Genomic DNA, 23,170 nt, shown 5'->3' on the forward strand with positions numbered 1-23,170 from the left:
ATGAAGATGAAATGTGAAGCTCATGTGAAGCATTTAGAACAGCACCTGGCAAATATTAAATGTTTATTAAGTATAAGCGATCATTATTGTTTTTATCCTGATTTCCTTTTTCACTCACACCCAGTCTGTCAATAGCACTTCAACAAAGTAACAAATCCAGCCAGTTCTCTGAATCATCACCACCACAACCAGCCTCTTTCCAGCCACCATCTAGATTAAAGTGATAAACTTCTGAAGTAGTTTTCCTACTGCCATTCCTTCTATACCTTCCAAAGTGGTTTTCAGCCACAGTAACCTATTTTAAATATAAATCAGATATCACTCCCTTTTCCAAAACCATCCCATGGTTTTCTACTACATTAGGCTAAAAATCAATCTCTCTACCCTGGTTTATTCAAAGTCCTGCATTGCTGCCATCTCATCCTGTACAGCTCCCTGCTAGCTCACTACACCCAGCATTGTGCAAAAACCCCTCTCCTTGGGGCCTTGGCATCAGTAATCGCTCCTGCCTAGAATGTACTTTCCTCTACTTTTGCTTTGCTGGCTCCTTCATATCACATATAATATTGTTATTGTTTATTTCTTTGGTAACTGGTATAAGTTTTATAAGAGAAGAAATTTCATCTATCCTATTAAGTATTATATCCCTAGTACTGAAAACAATATGTGGGTGAACAAATAAAAAATTATTAAAAAAGAAAAAAAAACATTAACTGAGAGAACTGGTTAAAGGTTCTAAAATTGTTATGTGAAGCAAAGAAATATATCTTTCCCTCATTCTTTTCCCTAACTGGTTATCAATTTACTGCACCTCAGCTCCAAATTCGCCCTTTTTGCCTACTCTGTAACTGGACCCTAATACACTTACCTTTCAATATTTCCTGAGTTTGAAGATCTAAATCCCCTGATAATACAACTACTCACAAAGGCACAGTTTTCATCAAAAGATCCTAAGAATCACAATTAGAAAACCCGAGATCCAGTTATGGCTGCAGCAATTACCGGCCAACAAGACACTGGACAAACTACTTGTCCTCTCTGAGCAGCACTTTCCTAGCCTGTGTGATGCAGACGGTCATCCTCGTCCATCTCAGAGGCTTGTGGTGAGGATCAAATGAGATCACACACAAGCAGTAAACTATGTGCGGACAGTAAGAGTCATCTTCATTATTCAGTATCTATCAGTCCAACAAATGTTATTGAGCACTGACCCTATGTTATGTAGAGAGAAAAGTTTAAGACCAAGCCCTTACTCTCAAAAAGCTTACATTATAGTTGAGAAGAAAAACGCTAACTGGAGTAATCTCACTGCAGTTTGGTAGTGTGCAGAATGCTGTGGGGGCACAAAGGAGACACACTCAGTACAATCCTGGGGCTCAGAGGGGCTTCCTAGAGGAAGCGGTGCTACAGCTGAGTCTCACGGATCAGCAGGGTGAGAAAAGAGCTCTTATCAAATGAGAACATAATGCCCATCTTTTACTACTCCTAAAGCATGCTCAAAAGCCAGATTTGTTATTTTATAATATAAATCACATGATCAAAGACTAACAAGCCTGCAGATGTCACCTGGGGTAAAATTCTTCTATCAACTTAGACTTCCCCCAGCACCATTTATTTCTTCCTCTACCACGAATTAGAATACCTTTTTCTAAATCTTTAGGGCAATTCTTCTCATCCTACGAGGATATTTTCAAATTCTTTCAATTACATACTTCAAGGTCAAAACCTTCCCCAATGGCAAGGACAGCAATCAAGAAACCATCACAATGGGTTTAATTTCCCCTTTGCCACAGCCTAAAAGCAACACCTTCCCTTCCTCCCAGAGCTTCAGACTCCAAAGCTTTCAGGACAGCTTCCCAGGCAACCCCCTCCATCCACTCTCCTTCACAGAGAGGCAACGGGCTCTATGGACAACCTCTCAACCAGACTCGGCCCTGACCCACCCAGGAGAAAGCCAAGCACTTTTTGGCCAATCCAGTATTTTAGAAAATGAGGCTTTTGGCACCAGTACACAATAGGATTGAGTAAAAGTTATTGTTTTCAGAATAAAAACAATACCAGAAAAAGTTATAAGTTTTAACTCAAAAGGAAAGGTTGGCCTTTGCTTATACAGTAATCTGTACAGCTTAAAAAGAGCCACAGCACATAACTTTGAAGTTACGTACTAAACACTAAGTACCAAAAAAGTGTCCCAAAAAAGTACAAAAGAAAACTACACTCAGATTAAGGAACAACACTGAAAAATGTATTTTTAAGATGTTATCACTGAAGTGTCTGTTTTTAAACAAATCTCTTAAAAAGCACTGATTATGTCATTTATTTAACTCAGCTACCTCCAATTTCACCCAGCAGCGGGCTGTTTATCGTAGCACTAACCTAGCACTGCTTTTCCTAATTAAACATAAATACTTTCTTCTACTGCCCTCTACTGACACAAAATAACAATTTAGAACAGAAATCTAGGGGTTATATCTACCACAGGCCACACTAATTAAGGGTCACATATGACATCCATCTCCAAGGAAAAAAAAAGACACAACCTTGAAGAAACAAAGGCTGTTCACAAAATTAATCATCTCACCAATAGTATTACTAAGAGAAAGAAAAAATGACAAAATTAACCATGAGTAGTAACAAATAAAAACCTACTTAAAGGGTCTTTCCTGGTGGTGCAGTGATTAAGAATCCGCCTGCCAATGCAGGGGACACAGGTTTGATCCCTGGTCTGGGTAGATACCACATGCTGCAGAGCAACTAAGCCCGTGTGCCACAAAGCCTGCGCTCTGGAGCCCACGAGCCACAACTACTGAAGCCCACATGCCCTAGGCCCATGCACCACAACTACCGAGCCCACGTACCACAACTACTGAAGCCCACGTGTTCTAGGACCCACGTGCCGCAACTACTGAGCCCGTGTGCTGCAACTACTGAAGCCCACATGCCTAGAGCCCATGCTTTGCAACAAGAAGCCACTGCAATGAGAAAGCCTGTGCACAACGAAGAGTAGCCCTCACTCACCACAACTAGAGAAAGCCCGTGTGCAGCAATGAAGACCCAACACAGCCAAAAAAATAAATTAAAAAAAAAAAACCTACTTAAAGACATAAATATAAGACATCACACCATAAAACTCCTAGAAGAGAACATAGGCAAAACATTCTCATACATAAATTATACCAATGTTTCATTAGGTCATTCTCCCAAGTCAATAGAAATAAAAGGAAAAGTAAACAAATGGGACCTAATCAACCTTACAAGCAAAAGAAAGAAAAACTACCCTTGCACAGCAAAGGAAACCATCAACAGAACGAAAAGACAGCCTATGGACTGGGAGAAAATATTTGCAAATGATGTGACCAACAAGGGCTTAATTTCCAAAATACACAAACAGCTCATATAACTCAATAACAACAACAACAAAAAAAACCCAATCAAAAAATAGGCAGAAGATCTAAATAGACATTTCTCCAAAGAAGACATACAGATGGCCAATAGGCACATAAAAGGATGCTCATCATCACTAATTATTAGGAAAATGAAATCAAAACTACAGTGAGGTATCATCTCACAACAGTCAGAATGGCCATCATTAAAAAGTCTACAAACAACAAATGCTAGAGAGAGTGTGGAGAAAAGTGAACCCTCCTACACTGTTGGTGGGAATTTAAGCTGGTGCAGCCACTATGGAAAACAGTATTTGAGGTTCCTTAAAAAACTAAAAATAGACTTGCCTTATGTTCCAGCAATCCCACTCCTATACATATACCCAGACAAACCATAATTCAAAAAGATACATGCACCCCTATGTTCATAGCAGCATTACTAAAATAGCCAAGACATGGAAACAACCTAAATGTTCATCAACAGATGAGTGGATAAAGAAGACGTGGTACACATATAAAATGGAATGGAATGAAATAATGCCATTTGCAGCAACATGGATGGTTGCTAGAGAGTATCACACTAAGTGAAGTCAGTCAGAAAGAGAATGATAAATACCATATGACAGCACTTATATGTGCAATCTAAAATATGACACAAATGAGCTTATCTATGAAACAGAAACAGACTCACAGATATAGAGAATGGACTTGTGGTTGCCAAGGGGGAGGGATGGTTTGGGAGTTTGGGGTTAGCAGAAACAAACTATTATAGAATGGATAAATAACAACGTCCTACTGTATAGCACAGGGAACTATATTCAATACCCTGTGATAAACCATAATGGAAAAGAAAATATATATGCATAACTGAGTCACTTTGCTGTACAGCAGAAATTAATGCAACCTTGTAAGTCAACTATACTTCAATAAAATAAATTTTAAAAAAAATTAAAACCTAGGAGCTCTACAAATAACAGTACAGCATCATAAGCAATCTGAATATTATTATAAAAATTAAATGATTTTTTTAAGAAGTACAGAACAAAACTATCAAGAGTATGTAACTGAAAACATGAACATATGGAAATAAAGTGAACATAGAAATATGGAAACAAAGTAAAATACTTACAGCCAAAGCCTTGGACAGTTTGGTTCTAAATTCATTTAGGATGATAGCCACAATGTCCTTCAGTGGTACATAAGCAAAGCCATTTTCCAAATAGACTTTCCTTCCTCGGAACAAATCCAGAGCATCAGCAAAAGGGATCTGAATTCAGTGTGAAACAGGGAAAATAAGTCAGTACCTGTCATTACAAAATTCTCCTACGTCTTCATAAGTACTAAGGCTAAACAAAATCCCTCCTATGAGAAAGTCACTAGTCCCAGCAGATCAAAAGAAAAAAAAGAGCAAGAAGATCAATTTATACTCCTTGTAAATAAACAACAGCATTAGGAAGGAGTGGCAGGCCAAAAATATGTTTTATAGTAGATCTTTCAAAAAATAATAAGCCAGGGCTTCCCTGGTGGCGCAGTGGTTGAGAGTCCGCCTGCTGATGCAGGGGACACGGGTTCGTGCCCCGGTCCGGGAAGATCCCACATGCCGCGGAGCGGCTGGGCCCGTGAGCCATGGCCGCTGAGCCTGCGCGTCCGGAGCCTGTGCTCCACGACGGGAGAGGCCACAACAGTGAGAGGCCCGCGTACCGCAAAAAAAAAAAAAAAAAAAAAAAAAAAAAAAAAATAAGCCAAAGTAAAATGCTTTATTTTCACTCTTAATTCATCAATTTTCAAATTATAATCACCAGGATTTCAAATTCCCAGCTCAAGCCCTCTAGGTACACTGCATTCCCCTCACATGACATAGTCCACATTTTATTCTGCATTAAGTGGAATCCAATGTGTATACGATACGTTCAGTGCCAAAAATTACTAGTAAGTAAAGTAATTCCAAATTTCTTCATCTATGTTTCCACCCTTTCTCCAGAGAAATACATTGGAAAAACTAATCTCAACACTAAGAAATGGAAATAATAATAAATGTCCAGTTTTATCTTTAAAATAAGTACTTGCCAGTAAATATTTTTTTAAAAACATAATAAATACTATTCTAGTTACACTTTTTAAAGTCCTATGAACTACGGGAAAATTTTAAGAGATGAGCAGATTATGGTAATGGTATTAATAAATTGCAAAACTCATCCTTACTCTTCAACAGAGTTTTTCTACTTCTTAAAAATGAGGTAAGGGCTTCCCTGGTGGCGCAGTGGTTGAGAATCCGCCTGCTGATGCAGGGGACACGGGTTCGTGCCCCGGTCCGGGAAGATCCCACATGCTGCAGAGCGGCTGGGCCCGTGAGCCATGGCCGCTGAGCCTGCGTGTCTGGAGCCTGTGCTCCGCAATGGGAGAGGCCACAACAGTGAGAGGCCCGCGTACCACAAAAAAAACAAGAGGTAAAAAAAAAAAAAAGATCCCCAAATACCCTATTCGCCCAAGTTTTATGGAAGAGTTAAATCTATATGTCCATAATTCTTCAATGTATTCAATGACACCACACAGTAATCAGATCATGTGTTTTTACAGAAAGTTTCTAATTAATTTACAGATTTCTACATCCAGCACACAGTCCTTGCCCTGAAGCAGTTCACCACTTAGGTGAAGAAACAAGACGGACTCACGTGGACAGTGGCTCCCTGGCCCTGCAGGAGGACGCTGGCCAGACTGGGGCGGGGGTGGAGCGGGGTAGGTGGGGATGGAGTGCCCGTGGTGGCAGGACCTGCACCAGACGCCAGGCATGGGCGGCAGGTACCCGCCCCTCCCCTGCTTCGGGAGGTCCTCAGCCCCACAGCCCTGCACCAGGCTCACACAGGCAGGAGTCTGTGCTGAGGGTGCACGGATGGCGGTGAGGGGACAGGGGCCAGACCCGGGCAGGGGGAAGAAGGCCGGGGCCCCAGGGCACCCGGGAGGGAGGAGAGGCTCCCTCGCAGGGGCGGCATAGGAAACAAGGGGCCAGGGGAGAGGGGCATTGCAGGCCTTCCCAGCCCCAGCACTGCCTGAGGCTGAGCACAGTGAGGAGAGCGCGGCCCACAGTGGGTCAGTACACGAGCAGCGCCAGGGGTCAGTGCAGCGCAGCCCGGGGCGGGGAGCAGCACATCCAGGGGGTGAAGACAACATGTGAACAGGAGAGGGAGAGGCTGCGCCCACAAGAGGCTACACAAAAGCATCAATAAAACACGGATAGAAGCTCAATGTGATACATTTAACAAAACCTAGGAAGTACTTTAAAAGCGTACCTACCTTATAAACTGACTCCAGCTCCAACTGAACCCCACCTAAACAGTGTGATGAAGCCATAATATCCTGTTCTCGGAGAGTCTTCTCTTCATCACTTATCTAAAAGGAAACATATTTTATATCGTTCAAAAATTAAAACTCTGCATTCAGTTTCAATAAAGCATTTTCATGTTCTAGTGAAGATTTTATACTTTTTAAAAACTTTTAAAACCCTGATATCAGAAATCATTCCTAATATGATTATTAAGTCATTACTAACATTAATGAAGCCAAAATATGGAAGAAAATTTAAATTCAATATACTTTCAAATTTCTACTCTGCCAATTTCTGAGGACACATATCGGAAGAACAGTAGCAGAGAAACAATATCCTGGACTAGCTGCACCCACAGACTCATGAAAGGAGAAAATGAAAACTTTTCTGAAGAAATACACAATTCTCCTAGGGCTCAGTACAGTCCTCCAAATAACTCTCCAAACACAATCTCTAGCTCACAGAGAAAACACACACACAAGGAAACAAGACTCCATCAGTGGGAACCAGATTGGTAAAAAGAAAAGTATAAGGATTGGAAAAAAGAAACAAAATTGTCATTATTTACATATTATGTGATTAGAATCCTTAGAAAATCCAGAAAAATCCACAGATAAATTATTAGACCTACTGACCTAATTAAGCAAGGTTTCTGGCTACAATGTCATATACAGAAAAACCAATTGTACTTCTATCTGCCAGCAGCCCAGTTTAATAATGGATTTTTTTTAAACTACCATTCATAATGGGATTAAAACTATCAAGTATTTAGGAATAAATCTAACAAAAGATGTTCAAGGCCTCTAGGAAAAAAAAAAAAAAAAAAAAACCATGTAAAACCTTACTGAAGGAAACTGGAGAAAACCTAAATAACCGAGAGACATCCATAAACATGCACCAGAAGATGTAATACTATAAATGTACCAATTCTCCTCAAATTAACCTGCAGAATCAATATACTCTCAAGCAAAATCACAATAGCTTATGTGTCTGTGTTGCTTCTAGAATGTATAGGGGCACACAAAGTGCCAAGTAAAGCCAAGACAGAAAAAGACAGTCAACCCAATAGAAAAATGAACAAAAGATATGAACACACACTTTACAACTGAGAAAATTAGAAGGGCCAATAAATACGATCATATCTCGTCTTATTGCACTTTGCTTTACTGTGCTTCCCAGATATTACTTTTCTTTAAAAAAAAAAAAACAAATTGAAGGTTTGTGGCAACCCTGTGTTGAGGAAGTATATTGGCACCATTTTTCCAACAGTATTTGCTCACTTCATGTCTCTGTCACATTTTCGTAATTCTCAAAATATTTCAAACATTTTCATTATTATTGTATTTGAGAGCACTGAACAAACAAACATGTTTCATCAAAATCAGTGCAAGAGAGTCATCAACTGAAACTACCATTTCAATTCCTTTTTGGTAATAAACAGGATAAAAATACAAAAACTAAAAATGTAATATAACTAGATGTCATGAGAAGTCTCATAGGCAAAAATTTTAAAAGGTGTCACAGCACACATTATATATAATCAACACTCATTCTAGAGTGTTTGAGTTTTAGCAATAGCAAATATTTCTCTAAGCGCTAACACCAGATTATTCTTTAGTATTGGCTTTGTTTACATATACCTGTTGATAGTAACTTCTCTACTTAATTGACTATTTACCTTTTACTTCACATTCCATAGGACAAATCCTTCCAAGCTCAAATATACTACCAGATACACAATGCAGAGACTATTTGAGAAGAGGTAGGTATGTTTCAGAGCCAAGCTGTAATTCTCAAACAGCAACTGATAAAGTGAGAAACTGACCAGGGAAACATGGTGAAAGGGAACAAGATATCTGTACATCCTCCTGATGATCTTCCACTATCTTTAAGTGATTTCCAATTTAAATATAAAAACAATTTCAAATTTGTGCAGTGAACACTTACTTATTTGAAATTAAATAAAAATTAAATACACATGCCTGTTCTCCCCACCATTAATGGAGATAATTATAGGTGATTGCATGGATCATTTTTTGCCCAGATGGTTTTGACTGGATCTGGAAATACTGAAGTTGAGGCCAAATGTGTTAACCCACCACGTCCCTTATACAGTCACTTATTATACCAACAAAGAATTAGATAACTTTGAACATCCAGATGTTTGCCATGATAATATCTGGGGTTTTAACTGAACAAATCCCACAGCAATATATAAGAACCACTAAGACTTCTCCATGAATATAGGGGAATATAGGACCTCTCTTTCCCTAAACTCAACTCAAATATTTGTATTAACAATACCACAGGTGTTTATAAACAATTAACTGCTCACCAAGTTAACTGTCAGGTAAGCAGGGGAAAAACACTTCAGCTCAACTGTCATACAAAAGAATACTTTACTTACAAGAGACTTAATGTTCCAAACACTCTTCTGCCTTAGGTCAAGGCTCAATTTAAACAAAATTCAAGGTGTTGAATGAAAACTAGAGTAGATTATTAAAGAATGTGGTAAGACTGTCTTTCACTGAAATCTTCCCCCACCCTCCAAAAAGAACAGAAAAAAAATTATCTAGACTTTACTTAGATTAGAAATAATGAATAAAATTCTAAGGGAGTCTATGTGTTTCTAAACTGTTCACCCAAAGTAACTGGGTGCATTCTGAATAATGCACATTCTAGCTGAAATTAATGTCATTTCCTACATGATAGCCTTTCAGTAAATATTGTTTTTCCCTGGTGAATTAAAAAGTTCATCCATTTGCCACACACATCTAAACCTTCATTTAGCTATTTAATAATAAACAAAATAAGAGAATTGTCACTGAAAAATGTTGGATGACTGCCTGAAACTTTATTAATTAGTATAAACTTCTATTGACTTCATTATTTCAAATTTCTAAAATAATCTTGAGTATTCTCTTCTGCTTCTGGTATAAAAACTACTGGGAAAAATATGAGCTTATTAGGCTCCCCTAATGAGGTTAACTACTGGATGCCTAGAAAAAACTCATTCTCTAAAAGAGCAAGACAAAATTAAACAGCTTCCTGCTTCTACTAACAAAGGATCTCATGTAAGAGTTAAAAACAGCTACAGTGGAACAATTATAAAAGCAGAGAAACTGAGTAGAAAGTATATAGTTTTTGTAACTGCAGAAACCTAAGTTCAAAACTTAAAAAAGTGAATTAACCTCTTCATATCTCAGTTTCTCCATTAGTAAAAGGAAGAAAATAATACCTGTTTCATGAACTTTTTTGTCAGAATTAAGTAAAATAAAGTATGTAAAGTGTCTAGAATAGTCCTAACATATAGCATGCCTTTAATAAATGGTCAATATTTATTATTACTATCAGTAATGTACATTTTGATTAGTTTGTTTTCCAGGAACACAGTGAAACATTTTTGATCCACATGATCATGATAAGATGACAAAGCTGGAAGATCCTGAGCTCACCTCCTCCTACAAACACACCAGAACTACACCTATATATAGAACAACTCTCTCTGAGAATGACCTGAAGAATAGCAGAAGAGCTCTTGTACAATTAAGGATATAAAGAAAAAAACACACTGAGTAGGGTAGGAGGGGCAGGGACACTATCTAGTCAAGACCCACATCCCCAGAGCAGCAAGCCACAAGCAGGAAGAGATATCACAAACTCAGAGGTCCTCCCTCAGGAGTGAAGGTTTGAGCCCCATATTGGGCACACCAGACCCAGGGACTGGAACCGGGTAGGTGAGCCCACTTAATTAGCTTTGAAAATCAGCAGGGCTTATGCACAGGAGAGCTGAAGGAAATTGAAATTCTACTCTTAAAGGGTTCATGTACAAACTCACTCACTGGGAGTCCTAGCACAGAGGCTGCAGTTTAAGAGACTGGTGCTCTAGACAGTTTGCCAAGGCCACCCCAGCAAACCCCAGGTCCACTTCAGCACCAATCATCCCACCAAGGCAGCAGCCCCAACATGTCCTGGAAAAGCCCCAGCCCACCCCCACTACAACTCCACCCGGCCTGCCAAAGCTGACCAGAACATACAGTCTACACTGGGGATACTCCTATACAAGACCACACCTCCAAAACCAAGAGACATAACGTTTCACCTAATTCATAGAAAAAAACACAGAAAGTCAAACAAAATGAGGAGACAGAGAAATTTGTTCCAAACAAAAGAACAAAATAAAATCCCAGAGGAAAACCCTAATGAAATAGAGATAAGCAATTTACCTGATAAAGAGTTCAAAGCAATGGTCACAAAGATGCTCGCAGAACTCAGGAGAAGAATGGAGGAACACAATGAGAACTTCACAAAGAGTAAGAATATATAAGAAAGAACCAATCAGAGCTAAAGAATACAACAACTGAAATGAAAAATACATTAGAGGAAATACACAGCATTTTAGATGATACATAAGACCCATAAGCAACAAGGAAGAGAGAACAGTGAAACTCAACCAATCAGAACAGAAAAAAGAAAAATGAATTTTTTAAAATGGGAATAATTTAAGGGAACTCTAGGACAACATCAAGTGCACTAACGTTCACATTATGGGCCCAGAATGAAAAAGGGGCAGAAAACCTATTCAATAAAATAACGGCTGACAAATTCCCCAGACTGGGAAAAAAACACACATGCAGGTCCAGGAAGCATAAAATCCCAAACAAGATGAACCCAAGAAATCCACACCAAGTCATATCACAGTTAAAATGGGAAAAGTTAAAGATAGGGAGAGAAATTTTAAGGCAGCAAGAGAAAAACAGTGAGTCACATACAAAGGAACCCCCAAAAGGCTATCAGCTGACTTTTCAGCAGAAATTTTGCAGACCACAAGGAAGTGGCATGCTGCATTTAAAGTAATGAAAGAAAAAAACTTACAAACAAGAACACCCAGGAAGGCTATTGTTCAGAATCAAAGGAGAGTTAAAGAGTTTCCCAGACAAGCAAAAACTAAGAGTTCATCACCACTAAACCAGCCTTACAAATGTTAAAGGGTCTTTAAGCAGAAAAGGCTATAACTAGAAATAAGAAAATATATGAAAGAAAAAAACCTCACAGCTAAAGGCAAATACATAGTAAAGACAGTGGATCATCCATTTAAAAAGCTAGTATGAACATTAAAAGAAAAAATTCATAAAATCAACTATAATTACAATAAGCAATTAAGAGACACACAAAGTAAAAAGATGTAAAATATGCCACCAAAAACATTAAATGTAGATGGGAGGAGTTAAAAAGTAATGCTTTTACAATGTATTCAAACTTAAGCAAACACCGGGTTAAAACAAACATATACATACATATATATACATACACACACACACATATATATATACATATATGAACCTCATGATAACCAAAAACCAAAACCCTACAAGAGATAAACAAAAGATAAAGGAATCCAAACATAGCAGTAAAGAAAATCATCAAACCACAAGGGACGAGAACAAAAGAAGAAAAGAACAGAAAAGAACTACAAAAAACAACCAGAAAACAATAGAAAAATGGCAATAAGTACATAGCTATCAGAAATTACTTTAAATGTAAATAGACTAAACTCACAAATAAAAAGATATAAGGTAGCTGAATGGATAAAAAAAATAAGACCCATTTATAGCCTACCTATAAGACACTCACTTCAGATCTAAAGACACACATAGGCTGAAAATGAAGAAATGAAAAAAGATATTCCACGAAAATGAAAATGAAAAGAAAGCTGGGGTAGAAATACTTGTATCAGATAAAAAATTTTTTAAAACAAAGACTGTAACAAAAGATAAAGAAGGACATTACATAGTGATAAAGAGGTCAATCTAACAAAAGGATATAATGTTTGTAAATCTTTATGCACCCAACATAGGAGCATATAAATATATAAAGCAAACATTAACAGACATAAAGGGAGAAACTGACAGTAATACAATGATAGTAGGGGACTTTAATATCCCACTTACATTAACGGATAGAGAGAAAATCAGTAAGTAAACACTGACCTTAATCAACGCACTAGACCAGATGGACTTAACAGATGTGTATCTCTGTGTGTGTGTGTGTGTGTGTGTGTGTGTGTGTGTGTATAGAACATTGCATCCAAAAGCAGCAGAACTCACATTCTTTTCAAGTGCACATGTGACATTCTCCAGGACAGATCACATGCTAGGCCACAAAATAAGTCTCAATAAATTAAAGAAGACTGAAATCATATCAAGCACCTCTTCTGATCACAACAATATGAAACTTGAAATCAATTACAAGAAGAAAATTAGAAAAACAAAAACATGTGGAGGCTGAACAACATGCTACCAAACAACCAATCAGTGAACAAATAAATCAAAAGGAAATTAAAAAATAGGTAGAGACATATGAAAATGGAAACCCACTGATCCAAAAACTATGGGATGCAGCAAAAGCAATTCTAAGAAAAAAGCTCAGAGCGATACAGGCCTACCTCAAGAAACAAAAACAACTAAAATAAACAATCTAACTTTACACCTAAAGGAACTAGAAAAAGAAGAGCCAACAAAACCTAAAATTAGTAGAAGGAAGGAAATTAAAAGACCGAAGTGGATATAAATGAAATAGACCAAAAAAAAATAATAATAGTAGAAAAGATCAATGAAACCAAAAGCTGGTTCTTTGAAAACATAAAGAAAATAGACAAACCTGTAGACAGACTCATCAAGGGAAAAAAAAAAAAGAGGGCCCGAATAAATAAAATCACAAATGAAAGAGAATTTACAACCAATACCACAGAAACACATCCATAAAAGACTACTATAAACAATTACATGCGAGCAAATTGGACAACCTAGTAATAATGGATAAATTCCTAGAAACACACAATCTTCCAAAACTGAATCAGGAAGAAACAGAAAATCTGAACAGACCAATTACCAGTAATGAAATTGAATCAGTAATTTTAAAAAAGCAAACAAAAGTCCAGGATCAGATGGCTTCACAGAGGAACTGTATCAAATATCTAAAGAAGAGTTATCCTTCTCAAACCATTCCAAAAATTGAAGAGGAAGAAATGTTGCCAAACTTTTTCTCCAAGTCCAATATCACCCTGATACAAAACCAGACAAAGACACTACAAAAAAAGAAAATGACAAGCCACTGTCTCTGATGAACATAGAATGCAAAAAATACTCAACAAAATATTAGCAAAACAAATTCAACAATACATTAAAAGGATTATATACCATGACTGAGATTTAGTCTCAGGATGCAAGGATGGTTCAATATCTGCAAATCAATGTGCTAAACCACAATAATAAAACAAAGGAAAAGAATCACATGATCATCTCAATAGATGCAGAAAAAGCATTTGACAAAATCCAACATCCATTTATGATAAAAAACTCCTAACAAAGTGTGTATAGAGGGAATATATCTCAATATAATAAAGACTACATACCACAAACCCACAGCTAACACTATGCTTGATGGTAAAAAGTTGAAAGACATGGATGCCCATCCTCACCACTTTTATTCAACATAGTACTAGAATCCTAGCCACAGCAATCAAACAAGAAAAAGAAATCAAAGGCATCCAAATTGGAGGGAAGAAGTAAAACTGCTACTATTTGCAGATGACATACTACATATAGAAAAACTTAAGAATCCACCAAAAAAACTATTAGAACTAATAAATTCATGCAGTAAAGTTACAGAATATAAAATTAAATTACAGAAATCTGTTGCATTTCTGTACACTAATAACTCTCAGAAAGAGAAATTAAGTAAATCCCATTTACAAATGCATCAAAATAAATAAGATACCTAGAAATACATTTAACGAAGGAGGCTAAAAACCTGTACTCTGAAAACTATTAAGACAGTGACGAAAGAAAATGAAGACAATACAAATAATTGGAAATACATACCATGCTCATGGAATGAAAGAATAAATATTGTTAAAATGCCCATACTACCCCAAAAAATCTACAGTCCATGCAATCCCTATCAAAACGCCTATGGCATTTTTCACAGAACTAGAACAGTCCTAAACAGTCCTAACTAGAATAGCCTAAAATTTGTATGAAACCACAAAAGACCCCAAATACTCAAAGCAATCTTGAGAAAGAAAAACAAACTTGGAAATATCATGCTCCTGATTTCCAACTATACTACAAAGCTACAGTAATCAAAATAGTATGCTACTGTCGCAAAAACAAACACATAGATCAGTGGAACAGAATTAAGAGTCCAGAAATAAACCCATACTTTTTTGGTCAACTAATTTACCACAAAGGAGCCAAGAATTTACAATAGGGAGAAGACAGTCTCTTCAATAAATGGTGTTGGGAAAACTGAACAGCTACATGCAAAAGAGTGAAATGGCCATTTTCTAACACCATATACAAAAATAAACTCAAAATGGTTTAAATTGTAAGACCTGAAAGCATAAAACTCATAGAAGAGAACACAGGTAATATGTTGTCTGACATCAGTCTCAGCAATTTCTTTTTTTTGGATCTGTCACCCCAGTCAAGAAAAACAAAAGCAAAAATAAACAGATAGGACTACATCAAACTAAAAAGCTTTTGCATAATGAAGAAAACTATCAACAAAACAAAATGGCCACCTACTGAATGGGAGAAAATATTTGCAAATGATAACTGATATGGGGTTAATATCCAAAATATATGAACAACTCATATAACTTAATATCAAAAAACAAACAATCTGATTAAAAACTGGGCAGAGGAGATGAATAGACATTTTTTCCAAAGAAGACAAACAGATGGCCAACAGGCACATGAACAGATGCTGAACATCACTACCCACGAGGGAAAGGCAAATCAAAACCACAATAAGATATCACCTCACACCTGTCAGAATGGCTATAATAGAAAAGATAAATTTCGGGGAGGGTGTGGAGAAAAGGGAAGCCTAATACACTGTTGGTGTATTAAATTGTAAATTGGTGCAGCCACTGTGGAAAACAGTATGGAGATGCCTCAAAAAATTAAAAATAAAACTACCATGAAATACAGCAATTCCACTCCTGGAAAGAAAACAAAAACATTAATTCAGAAAGATATATGCACCCCTATGTTCACTGCAGCATTATTTACAATAGCCAAGATATGGAAACAATCTAAGTCTCTATTGATAGACAAATGGATAAAGAAGATGTGGTATATATATACACAGTGGAATATTATTCAGCCATGAAAGACATCTTGCTACTGTGACAACATTGACTGACCCAGAGTGTATTATGCTAAGTGAAATAAGTCAGACAGAGAAAAACAAATACCATATGATTTACCTATATGTGGAATCTAAAAACCCAAACAAAAGAACAAACAAAGAACAGAAGCAGACTCACAGATATAGAAAACAAACTAGTTTTTGCCAGAGGGGAGGGGGACAGGGGGAAGGGCAAATAGGTGAAGGTGATTAAGAGGTACAAACTTCTAGTTATAAAATAAGTAGGTCACAGAGATATAATGTACAGCATAGGGAATACAGTCAGTAGTACTGTAATAACTGTGTATGGTGAAAGATGGTAAGAAGACGCATAGTGGTGATCACTTTGTAATGTATAAAAACATTAAATCATTATGTTGTACACCTGAAACTAAAATGATGTTGTAAGTCAACTATATTTCAATTAAGTAAATAAAGTGAAATGTTTCCTGAAACTAAACTGGTTTCTATGAATTTGTCATTTTATCAGTTAAACTAACATAGGACTGGTCTTTAGGGGGTATACAAAATAACTAATAAAGTTAGCTAGGTTATCACTACAGCACCTTACAATCAAGGCATATTATGCTTCCCAAATTAACATCTTCCTGAAAAGAAGTGTACAACAAACTGCTCTAAATGGAATCGCATTTCCAGAATGACTTACATTATTATTTCAGAGATGCTCCATCTTCAGTCTGGTTAATTTTCAATCAGCCAAGACCCTGAACATTTGAGCCTTGAAGTTTTCTTTCCACCACTACTCACAATTCCCCTATCTCAACCTCTATTTTCCACACCCACCCACCAAACAGTAAGTGCCTGAATGTTTCAAATGGTATATGTAGTAACGGCATAATCTTTTTTCAAGCAGAAATCACACAGAGCTCTAACAGTTTTGGTAAAGTTATACTTCCTTATTTTATAATCATGTTGTTTTACATGCTCCTTAGTAAAATAATTAAGGATCTGGGTTGTGTGCATCTTTTTCTGTTTGGTATTCTTCATCAGACCAAGAATGGGGAGAGCAGGCTCCCCCTGACAGCAGTTCTGAAAGGGGAATTAAGAGCGAGGTCTGGAGCGGCAAACGTCCCCACACTGAACAGGTGTTGGAGGCTGTCTGTGTAGACTGTGCTGCTGTTCACCTTGTGCAGAGTCCCTCACTGAGGGGGGATTACACATCCCCTACCTGCTGAACTCACATGTAGCCATGTGACTTGCTTCAGTCAGTGAGATGTGAGTAGAGGTGACACGTCACTACCAAGCCAACAATTTACAATCACGTGCTTTACCCAGTTCTCTCCTCCTTCCACCACAGCAACTGGTAAAGTTCTAGATGAAGTCTGCGCGATCCGCCTGAATCATGGCACCAAAATGACACAGAGCAGGGCTACTGCTGGCCCACAGGAGATGTAAAGCATGAACAAGAAACAAACCTTTTAGCAGTCTCTGAGGCTTAGGGGTCATTTGTTACCACTGCATCGCCTATCCTGACTGATAGAGTGATCTCCCTCCTCTTTGGATCACACATTTTCATCAATGAATTATTTTGAGCACATAGTTCCAGTATGTTTATAAATTACATACACATATCACTGTATATTAGGTACTGATAACATGTCTCTCCCCACCAAAAAAATGAAAAAGGAATGAGATTAAAAATATATTAAGTTGTATTACTTACATTCTTCCCACATTCCCAAATGATCATTTTGGGCACACCAGTTTGAAACCACTAGTCTATTACCCTGGCCTCTGAAGTAAAGATACAGAAAATGCTTCCCAGAGATTTATTCCATAAACTTCCAATCAACAATTTCATTCATGTTTATAAACAGTTTGGCCAATTTTCTCCTTGAATCCATACAGCTCTCTCTCTCAAGGCCTGGTCCTTAAACATGGCTGTACATCAGATTTGCAGTGGAGCTTTTCAAAATTACAGATCCCTGGTGCCACTTAGACCTACAGATTGAAGCCCAGAGGTGTATATTTCGTTAAAAGGTCCACTAATGAGTCTGAAACACACCACTAGTCTAAAATACAGTAAATCCCAGGGAAAGAATCCTCTTTCTAAAATAAATTTACCATGTCCTAGAAATACTGCCATCAATTCTAGCATTTGATTTTTTTTTTTTTTTTTTGGAGAACGTTTCTTTCTGAAACACTGAGAACCTACTATATACCAAGCACTATTTCCAGCAGATGGGATCCAGCTATAAACAAGCCAAAAACAAAAAAAACGCTGCTGTCATGAAGCTTATATTTTAATGGCATGAGACAGACATAAACAATAAACTATCAGGTAGTGATCTATGGTGAAAATAAAACAAAGGGATGTGCTACGGATGGGACAGATTTATACTTCAGTTGTATAGTCAATTAAAGCCTCTCTGGAGAAGTGACATTTAATTGGAAACCTGAATGATAAGAGCATCCCAAGCAGAGGTAACAGTTAGTGCTACGATGCTAGAGAGAAAAAAGGCTAGTGCACTGGAGGAACAGAAAGAGGCGATGGAGCAGGGGTGGGAGGGGGACAGACAGGGCTCTGAGGCCTGCTGAGATAGGGTTTTGTACGAAGAATGGTACAGTAAACTGAAATTTTAGGCAGAGGAAGTTCTGATCTAATTTATACTGTGATTTTAAGCTTGCTCTAGTGCTGAATGGAGAAAAGATTGTGTTATAAGGAATTGTACTGGAGAGAAAGAAAGAGATCTACTCTCAGTGGGCAGTTTAGGGAAAAGATGACAGAGGCCTGAACTAGAGAAGTACAGGTAGGAAAAAAACAAGTGGACAGATTTGGGATATGTTTAGGAGGTAGCATGGGCTGATGGACTGCAAATGAAGGGGTGGAGAAAAAGACTCCTAGGTCTGGGGCTTCAGCCACTGGACAGATGGTGACACCATTTACTGACTCATCTTTTTCTTGATCCTCATCTCCACTGCCATTTATATTTTACTTCTATACATATTTATCATATGTGTCTTGTTGCAAGTCACCTCTAATCCTTTGTAGAAAGGGGCATGGCAACAATAAATACAAATAAATGATTTCAAGTACCAGTTTTTAATATTAAACATATCTGTATAGCAGGTAAAAAGTAATAATACCAACAATATTAAACTTCTAATTTTATTAATATTAAATATTAAAATATAAATATTTATTAAAATATTAATATTTTATTATTTACTACAAAATTAATTTAATATAAAATATTAATAGTAAAAAGCTAATTAAAACAAGTAATTGATGGGAAGACTGTTTAAAATATCCAATATATAATGAAACAATTAGGAATCACTTATTTTATAATGAAATTAAAAATCTGTGGGTAAAGCAAATACTGAAAGCAATTTTCATGATTTTTAATATTGTGATCACTATTTTTAATAAACATCGGTGCTATATAAGTAGTAAATATTGTGATCTGTAAAGGGCACATGTTTGCCAAATGCCCTGTGACCCAATCATTAATCCTACTGTGGGGATTTAGGATGGCGGCAAATTCCTTGACACCCTGTCCATTGAGAGCTGAGATCTACTCACTCTCCCCATGACTGGGCTGGCCTGTGACTGCTTGACCAACAAAGTATGGCGCAAGGGACGCCAGGCCATCCCATGCCTCATCTTTGAGGGGACTGACAGCTTCCACCTTGTTCTCTTGGAGTTCTGGGTCACCAGAAAAGAAGTCCAGCCCCCTTGTTTGCGGGATGCCATGGAGAGGATCCCCTCAGAGTCCAGCCTTCTAGAGGTCCTCACCCAGCAAGAGGAATGTGAGTGAAGCTGTCTTGGACATCCTAGGCCAGACTAGCTACCAACCAAGGAGCCCCATGCAACACCATGTGGAGCAAAAGAACTGCCCTGTTGAGCCCAGTCTGAATCCCTGACCCTCAAAATTGTGAGATATAATAAAATGGTATTGTTTTAAAACATTAGGGTTAGGCTATGGTTTTAAAGTTTTAATGTTAGGTTTCAGAATTGTTGTTTTAGGTTTGGAGACAGATGTTACACAGTAATAAACAACCAGAACACTTATCTACCTAAAATAAAAGTTAGTTTAAAACATTTTTTCTACTAATAATCCAATTCTTACAAAATACTTCCTTCATTTAAATGTACAGAAGAGAGCCAAATAAAGGAGAAAAAAATTAAACTGTTAATAATTGGTAAATCTCTAGGGGAAATCTCTACTTTACTTACAAATTCTTTGTCATATATAGTCACTCAAAACATTCAAAGTTAGAAAAATGAACACTAATTTAATATCCTGACTTTCTAATTAGTATGTTGATGTCTCAGTAACTCTGCCAACATGATCAATATAAAAATCAATCGTCTGGTTATTTTATTACTGCTCTTTTTTAATAGCATAGGCACATTTGGAATACATTGAAATTTAACACCAAAAAGGAAAGATTTATCACTTATACTCAAGCACATTTCTTCTCTCCTACAAGAAAACAAGCCTCTTTTTAAAAAGAGCTGAGTAATTTATACAAAAGTTCTTCTAAGTCTCCTAAATAAATCAAAACAGCAGTAATTCCTGAGATGCGCATAACAGGCCCAGATACACATGAGAACATTACAATCTGACAGGACACATCAGGAAAGCATTCCCCCATCCCACCCCACTCAGCAAACATTCCTTCAGCACCTTCTAGAAGCCAGGTACAGTGCCAGCAGATAACACGAGCAAAAGTAAAGTGCTACTTATAAACTAACTGTATTATTCAACCATAGCAAAAGCTTACAGGAGAGGTCAAATTGACTCCACCAACAGTGAAATCTGAAAGCAGCAGCCACTCAAGAGAGGAGGAGGTGTGACCTCCTGCAGCAGCAGGAGAGCAGAGGTCTTGCGAGGACCTGGGTGTCCACCAGGCCTGGGGAGAGCGGGAGTGGAGCACATACCCCAGGGTTGCCAGGGTGAGGTGGGGACACCCTCCAAACCACCCAGGGCAGGCAGGACGCCATATGACCCAGTGCTCAGCCTTGGCTCACAGGAGCGAGAGGTGGGAAGATGGGAGGAAGCACACTCAGCACAGTGGAAGAGAGGCAACAAGGGATCCATCCCAGGAACCTACATTTAGAGTCCAGCTCAGAGACTGTTCACTCAAAGAGCCATGGATAAAGCTGAAAGTCACCAACGGCACCACTAGGGTAGTAGCTTTGGCTGAGGCTTATAGATCAGCACTAACAGGGTAGCCAGGCAGTACTTAACAGCATTAAACATTATGATTTACTGAGAATAGCTTGATACCACCCCAGAGGCCGGAAACGTAGGAAGCCACATGGGGCACAGAAGACGGAAGAAAGTCACTTCAATTAATCAATCTCAATCAGTCAATCTCTCTGTCCCGCTCTCTCTCAGACAGACAGATAGACAGACAGACAGACAGACACACACACACACACACACACACACACACACACACACAAACACACACACCACCCCAAGTCTGAATTGGGGACCAGGACTCAACAGTGGCCAATTTATAGGCTGAATGACTCCCAAGCTGGTGTGCCCTAGAAAAATGCCAGTAACATAGCAAAACATAAAGTAACAATAAGTAAACAACACATTATGTAATAAATGATGCTGAATATATAGAAAGCAATATTAAGAAAATTTATTTAAAAACTCATATCTATTCCTAAGAGCAAATGTAAAACTATATTACAAGACAATAGGTTAAATATAAAAATATAGAACCTTAGAGAAATAAGTGGCTGAGAAAAATCAGACTGTTTATATTATTCAATCCTAACCAAGAGGCTAAAAGCCTGAGTTGGAAACTCTAGAGTTAGAACTGAAACAATTTTGCACCAAAGATCTCAATGAATCTTTTGCTCAATTATTTTCATGCATGCCTCTCGTCCTTGCCCTCAGTCAGTACCTAAAATTTAGACCCCTCTGGAGCCCGAGCAGTGCTCCTAGCCATTCTCATTTCTTCCAACCCTGCCCCATCTACCCCCTCACTGATATGTATACTCCCTCTGAGCTCATTCCAAAATATTTCCCACTTTGTCCTCCTATCTAGCCCGGCCCACAGGTTGCCCTCTTCCCAGTCCTCCTGGACCTCTGCAGCCTCCTGAGGACACTGCTCTCGCCTAAGTCAGCACAGACTCATTCCCTCCCTCCCCCAACTCTGGCCAGCACCTCCCCACCATTCACAGCCCCAAATGCATCAGCCACTCTGGCTCCTCCCCAGGGTGACCCACCATCCCAGTTCTCAAAGGACTTAGAGTGTCTCAGGACATGGGACTTTCAGGGCTAAAACTGGGACCAAGACAGTCCAAACCCCAATCTTCCTGACATGGTAACGTCTCCCTTCTTGCCACTCTCCGAAGTAACTGCTGTATCTATGAAAACTGGTCCACACTATGCTCACAGCCCTGGACCGCCACCTACCCCCACCCCACCTCAGCAGCCCACTCCCACAGCCACAGCACAGCCACAGCCCACACGCTCTCCCCAGCCGGATGACTCACCCCACCGCTCACCCACTCCATCATCCCCACCACGCACGCTCTGTGGGCCCATCGAAGTCTTGTTTAACCCAGGCCTTGAAACTCTTCCTGGTTTCAATTTTCATTCCCCAAATATGCTGTTCTCCAATGATACCAACCTATATGCATTCTCTGTAGCACACCATGACTTTCATCACTATGATTTTGCACACATTTTCCATATCTGAAATTTCCTCCCATACCCTGTGTTTCTACAGGAAAATGGCTATGCAGCTAACACATTATCTCCACAAAGTTTCCCCAGATTTCCTCAACAATAGTTATATGCAGTATTACAGTATTTACACACTGTACCATAAGCATGTATATGTGTATCTCCCGCACCATAATATGAACCTAAGCATAGATAAATGTGTCATATTTACTTATATTTATTTTTATACTCCCAGATTTTGTCATAATACCTGGTGAAACGTTTACAGACTGGAATATATGAACTACAAAAGGCAACAATGTTTAAATTGAAGAAACACAGAAAAAGAAAAAAAATAAATATTCTGTATTGTAAAACTCCAAGAGACTAAAAATTTTTATTGAGAGCATATGATAAAATAATTCATCAAATGATAAAAGCAGATAATTTATACAAGGAGTCATAAGAATTCATAAATGTAAAAGGATGTTCAATTCTGGTAGTAATCAAAGACCAGTTAAGAGGTTACTGCAGTAGACCAACAAGCAGTAGTAAGGTAATCCTAGAATTAGGACAGTGTGATAGAAATGGAAGAAAAAGATAAGCAA

General features: G+C 38.1%; 1 protein-coding gene across 7 annotated transcripts in view; it reads right to left on the minus strand.

Moving 5' to 3' along the window:
- PRIM2 (DNA primase subunit 2) overlaps positions 1-23,170 on the minus strand; it is a 286,959-nt gene that overhangs the window by 213,463 nt on the left and 50,326 nt on the right. For all 7 annotated transcript variants that reach the window (XR_010835029.1, XM_059078130.2, XM_059078127.2 and 4 more), the window contains exons 6-7: positions 6,675-6,770; positions 4,513-4,650 (exon numbers count right to left, since the gene is read on the minus strand). Coding sequence is in view for 6 of the 7 variants with exons in the window: in XM_059078130.2 (XP_058934113.1) it covers positions 4,513-4,650; positions 6,675-6,770 (234 nt within the window). In the remaining variant the exon portion in view is untranslated. The remainder of the gene's footprint in view (positions 1-4,512; positions 4,651-6,674; positions 6,771-23,170) is intronic.

Source organism: Kogia breviceps, chromosome 10 (genome assembly GCF_026419965.1).
Source record: "Kogia breviceps isolate mKogBre1 chromosome 10, mKogBre1 haplotype 1, whole genome shotgun sequence".
Taxonomy (NCBI): domain Eukaryota; kingdom Metazoa; phylum Chordata; class Mammalia; order Artiodactyla; family Physeteridae; genus Kogia; species Kogia breviceps.